At 42.5% G+C, this 23,697-nt stretch overlaps 1 protein-coding gene across 8 annotated transcripts in view; it reads right to left on the bottom strand.

The window, feature by feature from the left end:
• The window catches only part of Tnrc6a (trinucleotide repeat containing adaptor 6A), a 175,226-nt gene that overhangs the window by 9,549 nt on the left and 141,980 nt on the right, over nucleotides 1-23,697 (bottom strand). For 6 of the 8 annotated variants that reach the window (XM_048789671.1, XM_048789677.1, XM_048789675.1 and 3 more), the window contains 13 exons: nucleotides 20,622-23,207; nucleotides 19,043-19,219; nucleotides 18,023-18,198; nucleotides 16,842-16,874; nucleotides 15,213-15,293; nucleotides 14,850-14,901; nucleotides 8,938-9,080; nucleotides 8,409-8,555; nucleotides 8,112-8,249; nucleotides 7,083-7,211; nucleotides 6,634-6,711; nucleotides 6,149-6,359; nucleotides 3,840-3,971 (listed from right to left, as the gene is read on the bottom strand). In XM_048789671.1, the coding sequence (XP_048645628.1) occupies nucleotides 3,840-3,971; nucleotides 6,149-6,359; nucleotides 6,634-6,711; nucleotides 7,083-7,211; nucleotides 8,112-8,249; nucleotides 8,409-8,555; nucleotides 8,938-9,080; nucleotides 14,850-14,901; nucleotides 15,213-15,293; nucleotides 16,842-16,874; nucleotides 18,023-18,198; nucleotides 19,043-19,219; nucleotides 20,622-23,207 (4,083 nt within the window). The remainder of the gene's footprint in view (nucleotides 1-3,839; nucleotides 3,972-6,148; nucleotides 6,360-6,633; nucleotides 6,712-7,082; nucleotides 7,212-8,111; nucleotides 8,250-8,408; nucleotides 8,556-8,937; nucleotides 9,081-14,849; nucleotides 14,902-15,212; nucleotides 15,294-16,841; nucleotides 16,875-18,022; nucleotides 18,199-19,042; nucleotides 19,220-20,621; nucleotides 23,208-23,697) is intronic. The other 2 variants (XM_048789672.1, XM_048789674.1) reach the window with 2 other exon arrangements.

The following is a 23,697-nucleotide window of genomic DNA, read 5'->3' as shown; positions in this document are numbered from 1 at the left end:
ACTCACCCTCAACACACCCCAACAGGAGCTGCTATGGTTCATGTTTTGCATATGAGAATCCTGAAGTTCAGAAAGGTTAAGTTACTTGCCAGCAGCTAATTAATAGCAGAATTAATTAGTAGCAGATCTAGGTCTAAAACCAGGGTCTATGTTTATTTTGCCATTCACTTCTCCATAGTTTGAACTCTCCATTCTCATCCTTAAGAAAAATTCCAGTGTGATATTCCATAGTGGCAAATCAACCTAGAATCTAGGTCTGTTTGTAATAGAATATTTCTCCTATTATATAATAACTTCTGATAATCATCAACCTGAGAAATAAAAAATCTACAATCTAGGGGCTGGGGTTGTGGCTTAGTAGCAGAGTGCTTGCCTAGCGCGTGCCCTGGGTTCGATCCTCAGTACCACATAATAAATAAAAATATTTTAAAAATTTTAAAAAATCTACAGTTTAGGAAACTTACCTGTAAGCCAAATTCAGTCAAAGTTTGAAGATAAAACCCAATAGAAGAGAAGAAATGCCACAAAAAAATCGTGCTTTTGCTACTAAGCATAGGAACATAGACCTGAGGCTGCGTAAGCTGGGACACAGGTGCCTCTCTTGGCTCTGCTGCTCCTGTTATCTTTGGAAGTGACCAGGTCCTATCAGTTCTGTGCTCAGGCAGCTCCCGAGCCATGCCTGTGCTAGGTCAGGCTTCTCTTCATGGGACTCAGCACTGGATTAGGCCAGAGAAATTTCCCAACTGGTCTCCACACGGCAGCCAGGCGAATCTTTGAAGAACACAAATCTGAGCATGTCACCTCCTAGCTTAAAACTCAAGTTTCCCATCATACAGGAGATAACACTCAAACTGTTTAATAGATTATAATTAAAGTACTTAAAAAGTTCTAGCCTCTCCTACCTGCCACGGTTTCCGTTCCTTTCATCCCCTCCCTGCCTGGGGCCTGGCCAACTCCTGTTTATCTTTCCCATCTTGACTTAAGAAATCATGGACCTCTTGGAAATCTTTCCTTAACTTCTCCCCAAATCCAAGATTAAAATGAAGGGAAAAGGTTTTTTGTTTGTTTGCTTTTTTGGTGCCGGGGATTGAACTCAGGGCCTTGTGCATGCGAGGCAAGCACTCTGCTTTTTAAAAAATTTTTTTTTGGCAGAATGCCTTTATTTTATTTGTTTATTTTTATGTGGTGCTGAGGATCAAACCCAGTGCCTCACGCATGCGCAGCAAGTGCTCTGCCACTGAGCTACAGCCCCAGCCCTGCCAACTGAACTTTACCCCCAGCCCAGGAAAGGGGATTTTATAAACTACCAGAAGTCCATCTCTTAGACCCATCCAGTGTCCCAGACATCCTGGTCCAACCCTTCCTTGATGTGGAATTTCCTTCTCAATTGTCCTTGCTTCAATTTTCCTCTACTTCCCTTAATAAATCTGCTCTTTCTCACTGTCATGTACATGAAGGGTCAGCACTAGGCCCAGACTGCACATTTCTATGTGCTTTTGGACGCACCCTTATTTGGCTTCTGGGATCTTCTAAGCCCGCAGAATGAAGAGCAGCTCTGTACACCTGAGGTCTGGGTCCTCCCAGACACAGCAAGACAACATGACTTCTGGTGAACACTTGTGTTAGGCCTGGGGCTCAGGGCCAGGCAGTATTTGCCTGGCCTCTGAGGGTCTAGAGATAGGAGCCAAGACTCTGCAGGCCTATATGAACGACCCTGGTGGAAACTCTGGACACCACGGCTGGTGGGGTGGTATCTCTTATTAGCAGTGTTTTGGGCATGTGTCACACGTCCTTGCTGGGAGAATGAAGTGCTCTCTTGCATCTCCTTGGGGGAGGATGACAGGAAGCCTGCTCTTGCTTTCTCCTGGATTCTAGTCTAGGTGCCCTTTTCCTCTGCTGATTTTAACCTGTGCTCTTTTGTGTAATCAACTGTAACTGTGAGGACAAAAGCTTTTCTGAATTATGTGATTTCTAACAAATCACTGAACCTAATGTGGGTCCCAAGAACGTCCGACAGAGGAGGTCTCTTGGACTTACCCTTTCTTCTCTGATCAACAGTGAATGTATTAGCTGCCTGAGCTTCAATAAAATGGGGGTAAGAAGTGAACCCACTGAAGATGGCGTTGCACATGTGCATGTTAAGGACTGCTGCCTGTAATCAGCTGTTCTCTGACGTGAGCCTCCCCAAGGCTACCAGGTCCCCCCTTCTTACAACTACTCATACTACTCTACTGGGTGGAAAAGCAGCCTATTCTGTGTTCCCACTTCTACCCCAGGGGCACACAGAATTGCCAATGAGATTAATCAGGATAGCTGCCGAAAAAATTCTATGGTCCTTCAGAAATATGAATTAACAGAGATATTTCTCCAACAATTAGAGGAAGAAAGAAGGTTAAGGGGCATAAAAAGAAAAAAGAACATTCCCAAGCAGAGCAAAACAAAATGGCAAAGGACTGTGGCAGAGAAAGCAAGAGACAGGCGTGGCACTGAGGAAGCAGCCCAGGGAGGGGCCTGGAACATCTCAGCCTCTGAGGACGTGGCTTGGTATCACTAGACCTTCACATTTCAGAGAGAGGACAGAAAGCTCAATTTCAACATGGCATTTTCTGTATGTTTTAATAGATGTTGGTTTAAAAAATTATTTTCAATATGATAAGAGATAACATCGGGGCTGGTAGTTTAAGGATCTCTCTTGGATATACAGTGAGATGCTAGTATTTTTTTTAACAAAAGAGTGAAGGCCATTCCACAATATACACATGTTAAAATGTTGAACACTAAAAATATACAACTTCTGTTGTCAATTAAAAAAAGAGTTAAACATTCATCTACTCTATGGATGTGGTATTTCACTCTTTGGTATTTATGCAAAAGAAACAAAAACATGAAAAAAACCAATAAACTAATAAAATATCCAAGTTCTATTAGGGTACCTCACTCTAGTAAAAAAATAATAGTTTTGTTCAAATGTAAGTAAAATCAACACTTGTGGAAGAAGGCTGCCATTTTCCTGCTCACTGGTTGTGCAGGTTGAAATTGCTCGTCGACGGAGGGAATTTCCCAGATTCATGCCGCATCATGCATCAATGTCTACTAAGCAGTGAGGCAAACAAAAATTACTGTATCCTAAAAGAAAAGGGAAGATAGCTGGGCTCCGTGGCACACACCTGTGATCCCGGTGCCTTGGAAGGCTGAGGCGGGAGAACTGCAAAGCCTGCCTCAGTAACTTGGCAAGACCCTAAGCAACTTGGGGACACCTCTCTCAAAATGAAAAATAAAAAGGGCTGGGGTTGGGGCTCAGTGGTTAAATGCCCCTGGGTTCAATCCCCCATATGAAAAATTAACTACTGAAAAGACAATAATACTAAATCTATTACTTTATTCCCATAGCAACATATATAAAGAAAATGTGTCAAAAGAAAATAAACTAGTTCTTATACCCTACTGTGAACATATCAGGGTAAACCCAGTAGATGTTTAAAAAAAGAAAAAAGAAAAAATGTAGAACAATAAATCACTTAGAAAAAAAACCTAAATGATCATCAGAAGGGAAGTAGTTTTTTTTTTTTTAAAAGCACCCATAATCTCTCTCCCTTACAAAACAGCATAGTAGAGGTGAATTTTACTTTTCATTTTAAAGGCTCTTATTTTTTACTAAGACTTAATAAAGCACAGTCTTTTTTGGTTTTAAGTTTTAAAAAAATCTAAGATAATTTGGCTTTGAAATATACAGAAAAATAAAATAAAGGTCTAAATTTAGCTGGTTTACAAATATATATATATATGTGTGTGTGGGTATATATATATTTTTAATAAAAGTATAAGAACATAATATATACCATGTTTGCTGGAATTTTGATCCAAAGATGTGTTCACAGAAATGCTGTCCACTGTAGTCCACTTCCTTAGTCTTGACTGTGGCTCTTTAATACTGTTCATATCCATATTTACATTCAAGTTCGAGTTCAAGCCTTAAAAATTAAAAAAAAATCTTATAAAATATAGCATATTTTCCTTCTGGCAAGACACTATTTTTCTAGAAAAACACACATAACTAATCTAATATTTCAATCCCGTTTAATGCTCCTTAATAAATAGCATTATATAAATGAGGGAGTCAAATAATAAAGGCCCCATAGGCAGAAGAGACGCTTAGGACTCTTGGCCAAGGTCAAGCATACACAAGGCTGGGAGCAAGAGATCAGCTAGGTCAACAGAAAGCACACACAAGTAACTGTGGAGCAGCCCTTCCAACAGCACAGTTCAATGTTTTCAACCCATGAAAATGCTCATACCATGTCATCTATGGAATAACTATTTTCCATATAATTTCGATCATGTTTAAATCTCGGCAAAATAAGAGAGAGAAAAGTTTCAGGGAACTGAATTATAAAATTTCTAAGTTTACCACTGATAGGAGGTAGCTATTCAGTGATTCCCCAGGAGGATCCTGCATGAAGAACATGTCATCACTTTCAGTTGCTATCTTCTAACTCGAAAACTAAACGATTTTCAGCTGGCTAACCAGTCAAAGGATACTGTCATTTAAAAGTAAAATGTCCTACTCTAACATCTAGGGGGAGACTCTCAGGCTGAGACACAATTTACTTGCAACTTGCTGATGAGGCCAGGCCAACTCAGATATTCTCTTGGAATAAGGCCAGAAGTTCATCTTAGGCACTGACCAGTAAGCAGTGTTTTAAAAGATGTGACCCAGGGACCATTAACATCAGAAACTTCTAAAATGCTTGTTAAAAACTGAAGACCTTCCAGCGAGAGTCAAAATCCTTATTTAATACACTACTCCAAGTGGCTCTTATTCTAAAGTTTCAAATTAAATGTCTTTTAATTCTTTGGTTTGATGAGTGTTCTTGTGGTATTGGTTCTTTAATAATCTGAATTCTTTAAAATCATCCCCATTTTTGCAATGACCAAATTTATGCTCTTATACCCAGTGATTAGATCAAGAATTGGCAATTTTTTGAGAATAAAGGTTCATATAGTTCGTGGGTTTTACAGGCCACATGGTACCTGCACTTCAATGTAACTCTGCTATTATAGCCCAAAAGGTGCCAGAGATGTTAGTCACCTAGTCACCATCAAAAGTATCCAACCACAGAGGTAATGGTCAGAGGAACGGTTCCTAGAAATGCAAACTGCTAATGATCTTAAGGACTCGGTGCAATTTGTTCCCTGAGAGCCCACAGCAACATCAGTCCAGCCAAAGTGAAGCAGAGGCGTGGCAACAGCGTGCCCTAACCTTTGTCCATGGCCCAGACCACACTGATGAACTAACAATTAGGTTTTCAACAGAGTTGGCAAGCAACCAACAAAGATGGTTTAAAAGAAACTGTTGTGGGCTGGGGATGTGGCTCAAGCAGTAATGCGCTCGCCTGGCATGCGCGAGGCGCTGGGTTCGATCCTCTGCACCACATAAAAATAAAATAAAGATGTTGTGTCCACCGAAAACTGAAAAATAAATATTAAAAAATCCTCTTTTTCTCTTCTCTCTCTCTCTTAAAAAAAAAAAAAAAGAAACTGTTGTTCAGGTAAAGAGAGAGGAAAAGCAAAACAAACATGGTACGAACAATCACAAGTTGAAATTCAATCAAAGGAATAAAAAACAAAACAAAACAAAAAAACCCACAACCCCGGGGACAAGAAAAAAACGAGGGGGAAGCTGCCGCCTGTGACAAAGGCCTTCTCCACTCCCAGTTCTTATTTACACCTGCAAGTACTTACAAATCCCTGGTCTGACAACTAGCAAACCAGGTGACTACTCTCAGTCGTTTCCCCAAAGCAGTAAGTGCTCAAAAATTCTCTGGTATGCCGTTTCTAATAACAATTCTCGTCAGCTCTCCACCTCCTCATACCCCACAATTAAGAAAGCTCGACTCCTAAAAGGAAATGTTTGCTTTATTCTAACTCTACATGAGTTCAAACTTTCAAACAGGTGATTTTCTTGAATGGAGAGAGACCTTCCCTGAAGCACCCAGATGGGCTGAACCTTGAAGAGGGCCCGGCAGCCCTGGGAGAGGCACCCACGAGACACAGCCAGCTTCTGTGAAGGGAGGCTATAAAGGTGGAGGAGAAGGACGCATGCTATGGCACTCAGACACCAGCGCACACTGGCCCAGGAGAGACCCACCTATAGGAAAGTTGCTGAAAGCATTTATTGGTGATGGCCCTTTTTGCAGCTCCGGTGTAGTGTGAGGCATGACATTGTCAAGGAAAGACTTCATGGCTGGCTGATGGAGTGACTGCTGCTGAGACGGTGGAGTCGGCTGCTTCACCAACACGTTTGGATCAAGTTGACGAGATTGCTGCATCATTTGCTGCTGTACACTAAGAGGTCGACCCTTAAAATAGCAAGACAATTGGGAAACACTGTGTGTGGGGGGGAAGCCTTTGCAGATATATCCATATTCCTTTCATTTTTTAATTCACTTCCTTCTCAGCAGGAAAGGGAAGCATCATGTATAATAATTAATACGACTCATGGGCAAATTGCAGGCTTGACAATATATTTCATTATATTTTAATAAAAGAATTTTCAGATCTCTTGTCATAATGGAAGCGATAGGAGTTCACTGAAACACAGGACAGCCCAGCACATGGAAGAATCGGACCTACCTGCTGGTCTTGCTGCTGCCGGTTACCAGAAGGCACGCTTCTCTGACTCTGCGCCCTTTGCTGCTGCGCTAACAATCGCTGGGGGAAAATGGCAAAAAGGTTGTCACTGCCACACCACTCTACAATAGACCCACGACTCTCGACATGCCAATGCCGACGGGCCCCACCCCCCCTCATCTAGTAGAGCCTCTTCCTTGGACTCTGGCTTCCAGCCGCGCTGCTCAAGCTGAGCTTTCAACTCAGAAGGAACTGATTGATCCTATCCCCTACCATCTTAGACGTGGCCAGGTCTCCTCTCAAAGCATCTGTGCAAAACACTCCTCTCTGGTGTTCATTTCCATGCAAGCTTACAACTCTGCCCACCTTATTACTGCAGGACTCCCACAAGGAGCCCAGTGGTAGGCAGCACGGCAGACACTCAATAAACGTGTGCCTATTATTCTGCTTACCTGTAACTGGGAGATCTGAGAAAGCTGGTTTAGTTGGGATAGCTGGTTCAGCATGGCTACCTGCTGAGGGCCGAAGAGCGGATTCAGGCCACCGTTGTTTGGTGCATACTTCAGCAGTGAAACTGGAACCTTAGGATCACAACGGTAGATTTATAATGTTGATAACATAACTCAGACTAGCTAAATGGACCTTATGTTTTGATTATAACAATTAAATTAGTGAATTATTCACGGGGGGGGTGATAGCTTTCTCCCTTTATTTGTCTAATTTATCATTCACATTATGTATAAAGTTTATGTTCTCTTTCCTGTCAAAGTTAAACCTGTAGTTTGAGTTTCCTAATATGTAAAAGCAATGTGTTTGCTGTGATCTAAAACTTAAATTTCGTAGTGGGTAGGTGGGTGGAGCTGATTTTAAGTCACAAAACCATGCAGTTGAAACAGCCATTTTGAGCACTCCCCTCTCCCTTTGTCCTCTGTCTTCCAATCATAATGCTCACATTGTGGGAGGGGATCCAGTCATAACTACAGCTCTTTCCCTTGCCCTCCCCAGTTTTAAATTAGTCACCATGTGGAGACTGAAACCCTGAACTCCTCCTGGCAGAGCAAGGGCAGTGCTGCCTTAGCGGCCTGCTGGCTTCTTTTTGGTAGCTCAATCTTCCGCAGAAGTCAACTTTGCCCTGCCCAGTAGCTTTTGAGCACGTATCTGATTTCTTGTGACACGCTGGTATTTTTAACACATACTTTTTCTTGGGGTAAGTAAAGATGAGAGATGAATTTTAAATCAGTCAACTTTACTTTGTTGCTATCCTGCTCCCAAGGTGTTCTAAAGAAAAATGGTATTCTAGATTTGAACAAATCTTTGACTCATTTTCTTCATTCTTGTAGTAATAGCTAATCAGAATTTACAGCATGTCAAAGATGCCAATAAATATTATGATGCTTGACTAGTCACCCCATTCACTATCAAATTATTCAAGGTTCTTCTCCAGGTGTAAGTGGAGGAGACTATAATAGAAGTCTACTTACCTGAGGGGAGAGTAATGGAGGAGGCACTTGAGCACGGAGATTAGGCTGAGATGAACTAAGAGGTTGTGCTGGAGGCTGCTGCAGGCCCCGGGGTTGTGCTGCTGTGTTTCCAACACCAAACATACTGGGATTGCCATTCTATGAACACAAAGGGCAAAGCAACAATGGGACTCTTTAGGGATAGGCGTCACATGACCATATTGTACTACTGATTTAAACAGTAACTACATGTAAGAGAGATCTTATCACTAATACAAATCATACAACAGAGAGCCTAAAATACACATCTGGACTTACCTGTCTAACAGAATTCAAGTTTTGCATACCCAGCCCTGCTATGGAGCCAAGGGCCTGGTTAGGTAGTGCACTATTTGAAGGGGGAAGCTTCATGCTTTGACTGGACATAAACTGCATGTTTTGGGATTCATCTGCTACAATGCCATCCTGATTGGACAGACAGAAAGATGTGCACACCAGCCAAGCAAACAAGTGGAAGGGAGAAATCATTGCAGGAACAGAAGAGAAGTCACATGACATCCCAGCACCAACAGGAAACAGGTAGAAAACAGAAGAGATCAGATTAGTGTTGGTTCTAGAGGACATAAAAAGAGCCAAACAATTTTATGGGATTAAGAAGGAAATATAAACACAACCCTATGCTAAATTGAGGCATAACTGGGACAATGAACTATAAATCTACTAACAGATTTGGCACTAAATTATAACATTTCATATCACATTGAATGTTCTAAAATATTAACATAAATATTAGGCTAGTAAGTATATTGGTTATTAGTCACAGAGATAAAATCAAAAACAATCCTACCTTATCAAAATAAGGATTGCGCTCCATGGAAGACTCTTTGGAAATCTGAGGCCGAGAACCAGGGCCTTTCCCGACCGTTCGATTGTAATCACCAATATTCAGGCTATGTTTATCTATCTCCATTCGTTTGTCTTGTAACATTCCTAATAAATGCAGGACACTATGTTATCCACAGGAGGACAGACAACCTAACTGATTTCAGATAAATTTACAACATAAAACAAAACACTTTCCAAACTGAAATGACTTCTACCTTGATAAGGATGTGAGAAATGCAGCATTTATGCATTTCATAAATATTGTACTCCTCACAGGTGAAGCGGAGTTTTAGCAGATACTATTATTATTATTATTTTGGTGCTAGGGACCAAACCCAGGGCCTTGTGCATGCAAGGCAAGCACTCTACCAAGTGAGCTATATCCCCAGACCAGATACTATTATTATGAATTAATTAACTTAAAAGTAAAATTAAAAGTAAATTAGTCAACAGAAGGTGGCTGATAACCTCATTTTAAAAAGAATTCTTAAGAAACATACTTTAAGACACCTTCATTTATCTGCTTAATCTTATTTTTTAAAGATTTATTTTAGTTGGAGATGGACAGAATACCTTCATTTTACTTATTTACTTTTATGCGGTACTAAGGATCAAACAAGGTAGAGCACCTGCCTGGCAAGTGCTCTACCACTGAGCTACAGCCTCAGCCCCTGCTTAATCTTACAATAAAAACATACTGTCCATTAACAAACAATGAAAATAAAAACTACCCACATTGACAAGCCACCATTTAGTAAGTGCTCACTTCACATTGGGTCCCACTCGGTGTGTACACTGATTTAAATGATTTTAACTCTTTGTTATTATTGCCCCTTTTTGGCAGACGGTGAAACTGGAGACCGGCCAGGGCAACATTCTGCCTTCCCTAAAGCCTTCTCTGTCGATCATCTCCTCGTTATATGACTGTTCCTGAAATAAAGACAATCTTTTCTAATGAAAACTTCTGCAAAATCTTGGCTGGAAATAGCCAGTGCCTAGGCTACCATCCTATTTCAACCAATCTTTTTAAAAGTGGACAATGCTCTCGCTTCCCCAGCTCTCCCTATGCCAGGCTGGACTGGCACTTTTCCACTTCTCTCCACTTCAAGACTCTTCAGCACGGGAACACACTAAGACTTGCTGTCTGCCTTTTCACTACCTTCCTGTAAACTTGCTGCCTTTAGACTTTTCTCACTACCAAGGCATCAAGTCACCCCATTTAAGTGACCCCGTGACTCCATGCTGCGGCTCAGCCTCAGCCTTTCACGGCCGGCTCAGCACACCCACATCAGGGCCCCAGTCCCCTCCAACAGATTTCCATTTCCCTCTACTTCATTCTACACATTTTCTCAATCCACAAACCATCCATTCTTTGCAGTTGCTACTTTTTGAGATGTCTTCCACCGTCAGAAAACATACCCTTATTCCTGGCAAGTGGAAAAGACAAAACTTTGAAGAAAGGAAAAAATTCTTAAAATAGGTACATTTTGAAAATGCCGTTAGTGTCTTTCTTTCTTTTTTTGGTACTGGGAAATGAACCCGGGGCACTTAATCACTGAACCATCTCCCCAGCCCTCCCCACTTTTTTGAGACAGGGTCTCGCTAAGTTACACACTGCATCACTAAGTTGCTGAGGCTGGTCTTGAACTTGTGATCCTCCTGACTCCACCTCTTGAGTACTGAAAATACTTCTGGTTTCTTGAAGTACTGTTCCAGCTGTGGGTCAGATACCTCAGCAACCCACCGTCAGAGCTCCCCGGAGTGTCAATAATCCTTTGCAATAAACAACTCCTCTGTTTCCTTTCCCCATGAATGGCACCACTATTCACTCACACACTCAGCCCAGTCATTCTGAATTCTTGGCCTAACTCTCTACATCTACTCCTACAACCAAATTCAACCAACTCTTTTTTTTTTTTAAGTCTTCCCAAGTTGTTCCTTCCTGATAATCAACATTATTCTGTGCAAATAATCTTCTAAAAGTTTATTAAAAGATTCTCCACAAACCATTCCCCAACACTTCCACATCCCTTTCAGAATCAACTCGGTGCCAAACGTGGTGATTTCCCCTCAGTGCATCACTCCATTAATAAGGCCCTTTAGAAACCAATGATTTACCCTACTGTCAAACTTACTCCATGACAGCCATTTTCTTTTCAAGACTCTATGCTCACTTGGCTTCTCAAAAATTACTCTAACTTCTCCTGCTTCTCTCAGGATCATTCCTTAAATGTTATTTGTTATTACTCAGGATTGCGTCTTTGGTCCATTACTCTACATCTCTCTCTGATCAATCCTGTGGCTTCACTACCATCCATGTCCAGGTAATTACATGTCCTATCTACTCTGGCTTGACATCCAGACTTCTGCTTACTAAACATGGTCTTGACAGTAACTTCAAACTCAATATCTTATTGAACCTGCTATTTCTATTATATTCTTATCTCAAATAATTTCCAGCTATTGGTCTGTTGTCTCTCAGTTCCAGATTCACCCTTTTTGCCTCTTCTATGAACAGACAGACCCCTTGGAATCGTTTTTCCTTTGCCATCTGGCACTGAGGTTTGGTCAGTAGAGGGCGCTGGAGAGAGTGCAGGAAAAAGTGTGGCCTCCTTGGCCCAGCGCTCTCTGGGCAGGCTTCAGCTGCACTCCCAGCTTCTCCAGGGCCTGGGTGGTCAGTAGCACGCAGTGGTCAGCTTCTCCCAGCATTCTTCCAAATCTCCAGTCTCGGAGCAGTGTCTCTGGTGAGCTGTCTCTCCATGAACAGCTTCCCCCAGCACCTCAGAGGACAGATTTCTAGCAAGTTCCATTAGCATGACATCTGAGCTACTTCTGTCATTCAGTGAGCCGTGGAAGAAGTAGAAATTTGTTCTCACAGGGCTACATGCATCTTCTGGATGTGGATTTTTCTAGTCTATAAAGCTTCTGCCATCTATGGTCTCACAGAGTACCTTGTCCCTTGTCAGAGAACAGTGTCAAATCAAGCCACATTTCAGGTCAAGAATTCTTTTCAGCTGGGTGCGGTGGTGCACACCTGTAATCCCAGCGGCTAGGGAGGCCGAGGCAGGAGGATTTCGAGTTCATATGCCAGCCTCAGAAAAAGCGAGGCATTAAGCAATTCAGTGAGACCCTGTCTCTAAATAAATAAAATATAAAATAGGGCTGGGGGGTATGGCTCAGTGGGCAAGTACCCCTGAGTTCAAAAACCAAAAACAAAACAAAAAACTAACCCCACAAACAAAAAGATCAAAAAGAATATTTTTTTTTTTCCATAGCAAAGGAAGTACAATAGGGGAATTAACTGGCCTTACTACCTATACCATCATCTGAAGGTGGCTAGCCACGTGATGGGTAGGGTGGCCACTGAAGACTCAATACAAAGCAAGTTAGGGGACAACATGCTCAGCGGAGGGCTTCTGTCTTGCAGGAAACAAGTATGAATCTCTCCCACGGCCAGAATCCACAAACAAAAAGATGAAGGCGGGAGTGGTCTCCCTCACAATCATACCTACGAGGCCACTTACAGAATTCTTGCTTCCTGTCTGATAGCTCCATTTAGAGAACTTAGTCCTTGAGAGAGAAAATGCTTCCTCCAAAAGACACAAAAACGGTTCCACACAACGGAGGACGGCGATGGCCGCCTGGACATGGGGACTCCTATGACGGGCAGAAACAGGCTGGTTCTGACTACCAAGGGGAGAGTGGTTTTCTGACTCAGAATGAAAGCAGTGAAGACTGCGGAACCCAGAGGTTTCTCTGGGCGCTGTGCACAGTCCCTTGCCCAACATTATAGGCAACTAAAAGGGACAGGGAGAAATGCAGCTCCAGTCCTTTGAAAATAAAGGTTTGGATCATCCAACCCGTTAAGGGGCCTAGAACAGTCAAGGTTCAACTTAAAAGCAGAGTAAATAAAGGATAACAATGAAAGAAGGAAGACACTGACACTAACGGCAGGTTGTGACCAGCTATTGAATAAGGACGGCACAGGGTAAGTCACCCCAATCTGAAAACCCCAAATCTGAAACTTTTTGCGTATGTGATACTCAAGAAATTTTGGATTTTGAAGCATTTTGGATTAGGGATTACATAAACCAGTAGTTTATGTAAATATTCTAAAATCCAAAACACTCCAATACTTTAAGCACTTCCACCAGAGGAAGGGACCTCAGCCCTGGAGTGGCCTGACATGGTTTCCACTGCTTGTTCCAGGTTTGTGGTAATCTGTTTGGGTCGACCGTTACCTTTCTTCTCTTTCTCATTTTTACCTTACTCAAAAGTTAAATAGAAGAACTTTATAATTTAGTGTTTTTGGTAAGAAACTGTGGCTGAACTCAAGGGGAAATTAATAGGGCCAACACTGGTACAATGACAACTGGGACTGCACAGCTTCTCATCTTCGTCATGTTTAAGAAAGAAAGCTGCATTCTGTTACACAGAAAGAGCAGTTTGCCACTGTGAGCAGAGTTTCCACGTGTACAGAAGGATGCACGTGGAAGGTGAGTGGTCAGAGGGGGGCTGAACTGTACTGATTACTCAACCTTTCTGGCTGCTTTGTGAAAGTATGGATTCAGCCTGTTACATATTTTTTCCTTTGCTAGCTGGCACTGAAGCCACGTCAACAGAGTGTGCAGAAGAGACACTGTAAAAAGACCTGGCTCCCGGGCCTGGTGTGCTCTCTCCGGCCTCACAGGCAGCTCTCCCAAGCTCACCTTGCCAGGAACCCGTGGCTTCCACCAGGCACCCCTCTGGCAGTTTTGTAGTGGAGTGCCACTAGTGAGACGCCTCTCCTAGGCTGTCACTCTCTGTTTGCTATCCTGAAGGGTACACTTCCCACAATTCCTCTGGGGTGGCATCACAATGACTACTCTCTGCTCAGCAGTAAGCCATGGCTGTGCCCAGGAGACGGGAGTTCAGCAGGGGGCAGGATGCAGGCCATCTCCATCCCAAGGTTGGTGACTTCTTCTGTGTGCTACTCATAGAATCTTCAGAGTTCTTTCACCTTTTTCTGACCAATTCCTTGCTATGCTAATTCCTCGCTAGAGTTAATAATTCTTAAAGTTCCTCTCTTCTGCCCAGACCACCCACGGCACTGCGCAGGTGAGGAAGCTGAGGCAGCTTTCGTTACAACTCCCCTCACCCTCTGCAACAACATCAGCGACAGCTGATCATCAATTTCTGATGATTCCAGTCCTATATCACCACGGGAGTAGGTTTTTTCCAGGCACTTTCTCAGTTTGGAGCTTGGAAGGCAACACAGCTACCGCAGCAGGGCTCTGCCCAGTGCGTCATCTCGAGGGTCTTCGGCGCACCCTTTGCTGCTGCTGTTTTCTGTCCTGAGCTACTTTCAATCTATGCCCAGGGTTATTTTTTCTAAAACATAAACCTAAATCATGCAATTCTCTGCTTAAAACTCTTAATCTCATATTTTCAGAAGAAAGGTCAGGCCCCCAAGTTCCCCCCGATTTAGTGCCTGGCTCTCTAGGCATCTCTACCCAAGGGGAGCTGCATTATCTGCCACTCACACCACCCTCTTCTGACCATCACTTTTGTATTTCTGGCCTCATTACAGGGAACTACTTGCCATTTCTCCAGTAAGGTTTAAGACACCCCGGTCACATCTAGGCCATACACGTGGTTCCCTGATTGAGAAAATCCAACTCCCTCTGGGGAAAACCCACTGCTGATAGGACTCTAATAACAGGCTACCATCGCCACTACCTTAGACCCCCACTGACGTGCGTGTGTGCACTCATTGAACCACGCCCAGGGGGTCTCTCCTGGGATGGGTGAGGGCTCCCTGAGGAAGGCCGTATTTTAGATACACTTGTTCATCAGAGATCAACATAAACTCAAACTGATTTAATTTTCTCTCACCTCCAGAAAGGTCCATCTTATTGCTCTGTACATTTTCTTCTGGTGAGTCTCTCTGAAATAAGAAAAAGAAACATGTTAGCAGAACTTAATGTTAATGAAAACAAATAAAAGTGAATTTTAGTGTATTTCACAAAAGCTTCATTTTTCATTATATTTTAATGTAAAAAACTTTCAATGAGATGTGATCTGGGTTTTTAGCTTAAACTATAAAAATTAAGGTTTAAAGGTCAATTTTACTCTAACTGCAATGATATTTTAAGGACCCAAGGATGAGGAATGACTTTTAAGAAAACAAAAATATGAAATTGGGATAAATTATGGACCACTACCGAAAGGGGAGGGGCTACTGGAAAACACACTTACCGAAAAACTGATATTTGAAAACTGTTTAACAAATGGATTTATCCATGCTTCTTCTTGTTTGTTTCCACCTTTCATCATTCCCTTTGTAAAATAAAAGAGTAGAAAAGATGCCATGGCCATCTCTATTTATCTGGGTATATCGATGGATTAAATAAAACTTCAAGACAATTCTCAACTCTCATTTTTAGCCAATAATTTCTCCTCCAACCAACTCTTATCAGAGTTGTTGACATTATAAAAGCAACTTATTTGATTTTCAACTTCCTTTGCTCCAGTCCTCTGATATAGCTGTAATGTACAGAGAAATCTCTAAAGGCAGGCAGTCAGAAGGAAAAGACAGAAGCAAAGGCCCTGAGGACCCCCTAAATGAAAAAGGGGCCTCTGAACAATGAGGACCTGTCCACTGGGCAGTTCTCAATCTACAAATGGACTCTGTTCTGTAAGATTTATTATAATTTGGATTTTTAGAATTCTCATACCAAAGTGAAAAATAGTGATTCACTTCTCAAGTTAGCCCAAAAAACATAATTTAACCTTTAATTATGCTATGTGTACTATACTGAAGAAACACCATGTGTTTCCCCATGAAAAGATATTTAAACTTTCTATTTGTGTTGCCAAGAACACAGCATCTCCAGCAGCAGTGGAAGCTGGATCCCTCCCGCTTCCTGTTGGCTCTCTGAGGCTGGCTGGGGTACGGAAGGTACAGACACCACCCTGACACCCGGGCTGAAACAATGAAGGCACATGATCAGCAGCAGCCTGGTAGACAGAGGCCGGAGTCTCAGAAACCGAGGTCTCCCGTCCATGTGAAGACTGCAGACCATCCTCAAGTCTGTGGCCTGAATTTCCCTTTCCCATTGCTACTACCTGTTCCTTCTGACTGTGAAACAGAACCCAGCTTCATAATTAACCCCCTAAATGCAGGTCTCTGAAGCAAGCACCTAACCCTCTCCAAGGCTCTCAAGTCGTCTTTGATTCCTTTTCCTTTCACTCCCGCCCCCTCTAACTAGGTGCCAAGTTTTCTGTCCCTTGAATTCTAAAATGTCTTTCAAATTAGTCCCTTCAACTACACATTTATTCTAATTTCCCAAATCAAACCCTCTTTTCTAACTTGAATTAATGGAAAAGCTTCCTGCGATTCCTAAATCTGGTCTCTCCTGTTCCAATTTATATTTCATACTATCATTGGCTAGTTTTTAAAAAATTCACTGATGTTCTCTTCTATTCTTTTTCATTGGCTCCATATTTTATGTAAAATAAAGTTCAAATTCCTTGGCATGATACTGAGAATACCTTAATAATCTCTCTAATTTAACTACAGAGCCAGATCTCCTACCACTTCTTTCTAGAAAGTTGCCTTTTAGTAATGTCAGGCTTCTATTCTCCTTAATACATCCCACCCCAAGCATCTTCCAAATTCCAGCTGACACTCTTAGGAAGCTCTCCTAATGCCCCATATGAAATCATGAGCTCCTTGAATGCACAGCTCATCTCTTAAGTGAATTTCAATCCCCAGCACCAAGCACAGTACCTGGCACACAGCAGAAGCTAAATAAATGTTTGCAGTTGCTTTCTAAAGAATTTTACTAGTAGAAACAAAGGAGAAAGAGTAAAAAGGCTACACACCCTTTCCCTTCTCCTTTTTTTGCCACTCAGACCCTGTAAGGAAAGACAAAGTCACAAAACAGCATGGTCCAGTGGGAAGAACACAGGGTTTGGAATCGGAAGACCTAAGCTTAAGTCCTTGCTCTGTCACTAGTTATGCAAATTTGGGCAAGTCACCACCTTTTGCAGCCTCAAATTCCTCATCAGTATCCTATCTTAGAAGGTTGTGAGGATCAAATGATTCACGTAGAAGCGTTTCATAAGCCATATGGCAAGGCAATAGGCAAACTCAGCCAAATGAAGAAAGTATGAGGTAAAAAATGGCAGGTCCTAGACTGCGAATCCCAGGATGAAAAGGGGAACTCTGGCAGCCAGCCAGTCCAGCCACCCACTGGATATCTGACTTCTAAGGTCACCCAGAAGTCAAATAGGGTGGGAAGGACATGTTAGAACCACCTGGGAGACTAGGCACATATTTTGAAAGATGTCCCCAGGAGAATCTGACACCAGCCCCAATATCACCTCTTAGAGAACCAGTGCTCTAAATTAGAGGTTCCTAAACCTGGATCTGTATCAGAGACATCTGGGGAACGTTTAGGACAGGACACTTGACCCTATTTCTAAAACTTCAAGAGACCTGGGGTAGAGGAAAAGATACTGTTAACAAATGCCAGATGATTCTGATATAAACCAGGTTTGGGAATACAATCTGTCCACATATTAAAACAAAAATCAAACTCAGCCCATATCTAGGGATTTTTGTCATAGGACCTTCTGGGATGAGGAAGGGCCAAAGGTGGCAGATGAATAGGAGAATGGTGACTTGGGTAAGGGGGATGTCAGGGGCTCTGGTGAAGAGGTGGAATGGGAGGACTGGCAGTGGGATGCCAAGCGTCACCATGGAGATCTGCCTTCTCTCCATCCTCACCACTGCGGGCACCACCCTGGGAGGCGGGGTCGCCCCGGGCAGCGCTAGTGGAGGGGAGTCAGAGAGAGATCCCAAGCTGTAGCAGTGGGGAGAAAGGAAGTTCCTGTGGGCTTTGGTTTTCCTAGGTGGCTGCCCATATAAGAGGCTGTACCTAAGTTGGGGACTGCCTGGACTACACTGATAGCCATAAATGGGCAGGCAGGAGGTTAATTTTCTGTGGGTAAACTACCTTTGGAAATGAAAGTTTCAAGGGCTTTGCCCTTGAAATGTTTACCTTCGATGACATTTTCTTGGTATATGGTGGCCAATTTAAAGATGAGTTAAGCTCTTGAGATGAGTTACTATTCCACATTCCAATCTCTACATCCTCTTCCTCTTCCCAGCCAGTGGGGCGATTTCCAGGCAATGGCATATCATCACCACACCAGCCATCTTGCATAGATTTTGGCCCTGATTGTGGATTTGTGATAGAAACAGACTTTTAATAAAACAATTCTTTCTAGAAGAAAGTATACATTAAAGAGTGGAGAGAGGGGACCTAAAACAAAAGAAAACAAAACACTATTTCTTTTGCCAAATTTACATAATAGGAATGTACATTTTATACTGAGCTAAAAGTCCAATTAAAGAAGAATTTATTTTTATTAAATTTTTTTCATTAAATCTTCCCCTATGCCTTTACCAATTATAGGGTCCCTAAACACAGACAATGGTGGCTTTCATGGGCTCCCAATTAATCTGCATAGCGACACAAATGAAATTTGAAAAGATCAAATTGATAAATATTTTCAAAGAGTTTTAGAACTCAAAGGCAGAAAGCAGTTTCTCCCTATATACGGCCTTTGGGATTCCAATAAGGTCTAATATACACAGTGAGTGGGACAGTGACAGGGTTGATCTGAATCTTAGGTGTCTCTCAAATTAAATGAACTTTTTGAGAAACATCTGGCAGTTTGGAGATGTGTCCCATGTTATATTCTTTCAGCCTCTCAGGTTGGATGGCACGAAAGATGTCAGACTATTTATAGATTGTCCAATTTGGTAAAATATAATTTAAACTTGGTAAGAAGTATGTAAATCATTAATGATTACAATTTGAGGAAAATGAACATAAAAAAAATTTAGACAGGAGACAGAAGAATAAATCATGTTACAAACTCAAAGAGCCAAGTGCTGAGTATCATCTTGTATACCACAGTACACCCACACATCATCAACAATGTACAAGTATTATCCAATTATTCAACAGTAGTCAGTGCTACATATTAGCTTCCAGGGATCAAGGGTAACTTACCAGATTTGCTTAACGCTTGTGGACCAACAGAGCTGGAGCCCCAGGTGGATGTGTTGGATGCCGGAGCAATGGGTTCCCCCCAGCTGGGACCACTGTCTATGGGTTTACCCCATGCTGAAGTACCATTATCCACAGTTGTGGCTGGAGTAGAAGGCTCCCCCCAGGGCTCACCCCAGCCTTTAGAAAGTATGGGAAAAAAGTCATCAGCATAGATGTTAAGAAAGTACAGTGGAATAAGGGGCAATAAAGAATACTTGGGAATCAAGGATGAAGAATTCCACATTTACATATAAATAATGATTCTGCGGTAGGCATTTGTTTTATAAAAAGAAGACAAACCACTTCCCAATGACAAATTTAACTTCATGTTTTTTTTTTTTTTTAAACCTCTTCTTTCAAAATTGCCCTATGGGCCTATAGTAGATCCTTTTGAATAACCTTAATCATGGTACCCCCCCCCCAAAAAAAATCCTCCTTTATGGATTAGCTTAATTCCTAGTAAAATATTTCTAAACCAAACCTAGTGAATTTAAGGTGATTAAGTTGGGTAACAGTGTAAAAATTTATACTATTAATTACATGACTATAATTTTTTACCAATGACTAACAATAGCTGAGTATCCTACTTTTATATATGTTGGATAATACTTATTAAATATTGCACCGAGGGGCTGGGATTGTGGCTCAGCGGTAGAGCCTAGCACGGGCGGGACCCGAGTTCAATCCTCAGCACCGCATAAAAATAAAGGCATTGTGTTGTGTCCATCTACACCTAAAAAAATAAATATTGAAAAAAAAATATTACACTGAAGTTGTCCAAAGCCAACAACATCAAAGCCATAAACATTTTGTTAAAAGAACCTCAACAAGGAGAGGCTTTCCCTTAGATAAATAAGTGTTTCTTCTAAGAATTAAACCTAAGACTCAGACTTAAAAAATTAGGTGCTGACTGACAAGTAAGTTCATGAAAACATCCCTATCTCTATGTATGATAAGACTATTCAACAAAAAATCCATTAACAAAGACAGTGCATGTCAATGTTGTCAAAATAACTTGTAGAGATAAGAATTAGACCACTATATGGAAATAGGAATACACAAGAAAGGTATTACCAAAATGTTCAATCATACACACCTGCACCTAAACAGACCTGGACTGCATACCTACCTAAACAAAACCCAAAACCAAACAGAAGAAAACCAGCTGAAGGGCACTTGACTGTCAATCGCCAGCACCCTAAAACATACCAAAAAACCTTTCTTCTTAGGCCAAGTACAATGATGTCTAGAGAGCACAGTATTCAGAAAACTGTTTTACTTCCAAGGTATTCTAGTCAAATAATAAAACCAAATGAAGCCCTGACTCAAAACAATGAGAGAAGTATAGCATACTCCCACCTGACCCCACTTTTCAGATAATACACTCCCAATAGGGAACAATATTGCCAAGGTGGAGCTCAACTACCTGGGTGAACATCACCCCTCATCTCCCCGCCAAGCTTTTCCAGCTTAGAGGAAAGGCCTTTGTGCGGCTGATACAGAGCCTTTGTAAAGGAGACTCCACAAAGTGGAAGCTTACCAGAGCCGCTGCTTGCCTCTTTGCTGGAGATGGCACTTGCAGAAGGCAGCAGCTGATGTACCTGTGCTTGCTGGTCTGAACGGCTGCTGCCATTTGGGACGTTTTTGTTCCACATGTTCACATTTTTGTAGTTGTATTTGCTTGGATCTCCCCAGGCAGAAGTTCCATCATCAATCTCCATTTTGCGTCGTATGGATTCTGGGGATGGTTCCTCCCAGCCTGTGGGCTCTTCTTCTTTTGCTGGGGCTGGTATGGGTCCCCCCAGCCAGCCTGTGCCAGGAGGTTTGCCTGTAGCTGGTGGGATTCCCCAGGACCCAACAAGGTCTTGTTGCTTGTTCCAGTCCGGAGAACTGACTGGCTTTGATGAATCTCCCCAACCTAGAGACTGATTAGACTTTGGAGGGTCTCCCCATCCCTGGGAAGGATTAGGTTTAGCAGATTCATCCCATCCTGATGAATTATTTGGATTTATGTTATTTCCCCAAGTAAAAGAACTAGTTTTACCAAGTTCATTCCAACCAGAAACGGACCTATCACTGTCACTACCTCCTGAGCTGGACTTTTTATTAGCCTCCCCCCAATGATTACTCCTTGAGGTTTCTCCCCAGTTGTCACTGGCAGAAACGGACCAACCTTGGCTTGCCTTCTGTCCATCACCCCATCCCTGTTTGTTCTTTTGCGAATCATTCCACGCAGACTTCTCCTCTTTGCAATTCCCCCACTGATTGCTCTTGATCATTCCTGTAGCAGCAGAATCATCTTCCCACCCCCCCTGGCAGTTTGAGCCTTTGGAATCTCCCCACCTCAGAGCAGGCTTGGGATCGCCCCACCCCGATACAGCTGAGGTATCATTACCATTAGGGCCAGTCTTCTCCATACATGCCCCTGAGTTAAGAGTCTGTGCTGCAGAGCTTCCCCAGGCCTCGGTCCCATTGTCAGTCTTTCTTTCCCCTCTGGGTGATGTTTCGGTATCCCAGGCAGTATTCTGCTTAATAGGAGTCTGTCCCCAGCCAGAGTTGGACAGGACACGTGGATCTAAGTCAGTTCTGTTCACGATGCTTTGGAGTAATGTGTGCTGATCAAGTTTTCTTCTGTCTCGACTCTGACTGTCCCCAGTTGCTTTTTCCTCTAACCGTCCAGTGCTTTCTGTGCTACCCTCACTCTCCACTGCACCTCCTGTTTTGGCCCACACGCTGCTTTGCTCATTTGTCTGAGATGTGGCAGAACCCTGATCCTCTTCCTCAGTAGACTTCCATCCATTTGTAAACTTCTTTCCATTGCCGTTTGCACTGTCACTGGAATGCTGATTGCTAGGCAGTTTGTTCCACTCGACGCTGGGTATATTAGTGCCAGTGTTTTGTGCAGGGGTTCCCCATCCTCTTCGACTTCCTCCAGAATTCGCACCATTTCCACTTCCCCATGACGTACTCTGGGAATTTGCTGCCCCAGACTCCCAAACGCTTCCTCCTTTATTTGTGTTAACTTGAAAGTTAGTGCCCACAGGCCCATTGATGCCAGGCTGCATTAGAGTTGCATTCACAGTGTCACCATTAGCTTGGCCATTAGGGCCGGAACACTTGTCTCCAGAGTAATTAGAACCATAGGCACCCCATGTAGTACCATAAGAGCCCCCACTTTTTGACTCTCCATTGCTAAGATGAGAAAGGGAAGTGCCATTCATAACTGATGGAGCCTGTATTTGAGGATGATTCATTGTGCTCACACGCCAGGCCCCTGTATTACTACTAGGCAGTTCATTATTCTGTACTGAACCGGAGTTTGGTAAACTAGAGGTCATAAAGTTAGTAGTGTTATTTGGTCCAGTCATTTCAGTGGTAATATTTTGAGGTTGACCACTGAATGAAACCTTCTGTGTACCACTTACTTCAGATTCACAAGTTTCCTGAAGGTTTCCCCAGGTACCATGGGTAGAAGAACCACTCACTTTAGAGTTAATACTCTGATTGTTAGGTATCTGGCCTATGGTACTGCACTGAATATTGATGCCAGAATTACCACTCCCTACAGGCCCTTTTAGGGCAAGTCCATTGTTCTCTAATACTGGCCAGGCACCATGGTTGCTAGCTGAATTCAAAGTGCTTGGATTTAACCCTCCATTTGATGAAGAACTTACAGTGCCCCAAGCATTCATTCTATTGTTGCTACTTTCTGATTTGCTTTCAGGAGCATCCACAGAGACCTGACATGTGCTTATTATGGCTCCATGGGAAAACCCCCACGGTCCAGTACTGCTTCCATGGCCCACATTATTGCTACTGCTACCAACCACAAACTTGTTTTGGGAACCAAGTCCAGTGCTATTCCGAAGGCTATCTTTTTCACCACCTGTGCTCCCTGAAGCCATGATAGTGATGTTTCTCTCTGATTCAGAACTGGAGGCAGAATCAGCATCCACACATTCTGAAGCCAATTCTGGGTCACTGCCAGGGACTGAAGGCCATACTTCTTTTTCCAACAAGTCGCTCACAACAGCATTCTTACAGTTTGTGCTGGAGTCACTCGTAGAAGACACAGGTCCCCGCTGGGAATTTTCATAATGGGATCCTGAAGTATTGTGGTTTATATCTAGAATAAAGGAGAAAGGCACAGTTTATAAAGTGCTAGTCATTTTCAAAATGACACAAAACAGTCTCAGAAAAATGGCAAGTATGTCAAAACTACATGTGGTTCCTCAACTTTAATAAGATAAGGCGCCTGGCAGGATGGTTACAAGAACACTGCTTATCTTTTAGCCACCAACTTTCCATATCCAGTAAGTTTACACAGACAGAGGATTTTGCAGCTTTGCTCATTAATATTATCCTACAGCCCTGGAACATAACAGTCCCTCAATAAATGCTGGATGAATGAACTGTTAACACATCAGCCAGAAAAGAATTCTGATGTCAGAGGGACTGGTGGCAGTGATGTGTTATAATAATGGAGCAACCCAGACTCAGAGGCTGGACTTGGGAAAGAGGAGGCTGAGATGAAGGCAGGTAAAGATAAATAACCTAAACTTGATAAAATATATTAGCAATGTATTAGGGATCCTTTTCCCATTCTGCTTCCTAGA

This window comes from Marmota marmota, unplaced genomic scaffold, assembly GCF_001458135.2.
Source record: "Marmota marmota marmota unplaced genomic scaffold, marMar, whole genome shotgun sequence".
Lineage (NCBI taxonomy): Eukaryota > Metazoa > Chordata > Mammalia > Rodentia > Sciuridae > Marmota > Marmota marmota.
This window is presented reverse-complemented; position numbering and strand designations above follow the sequence as displayed.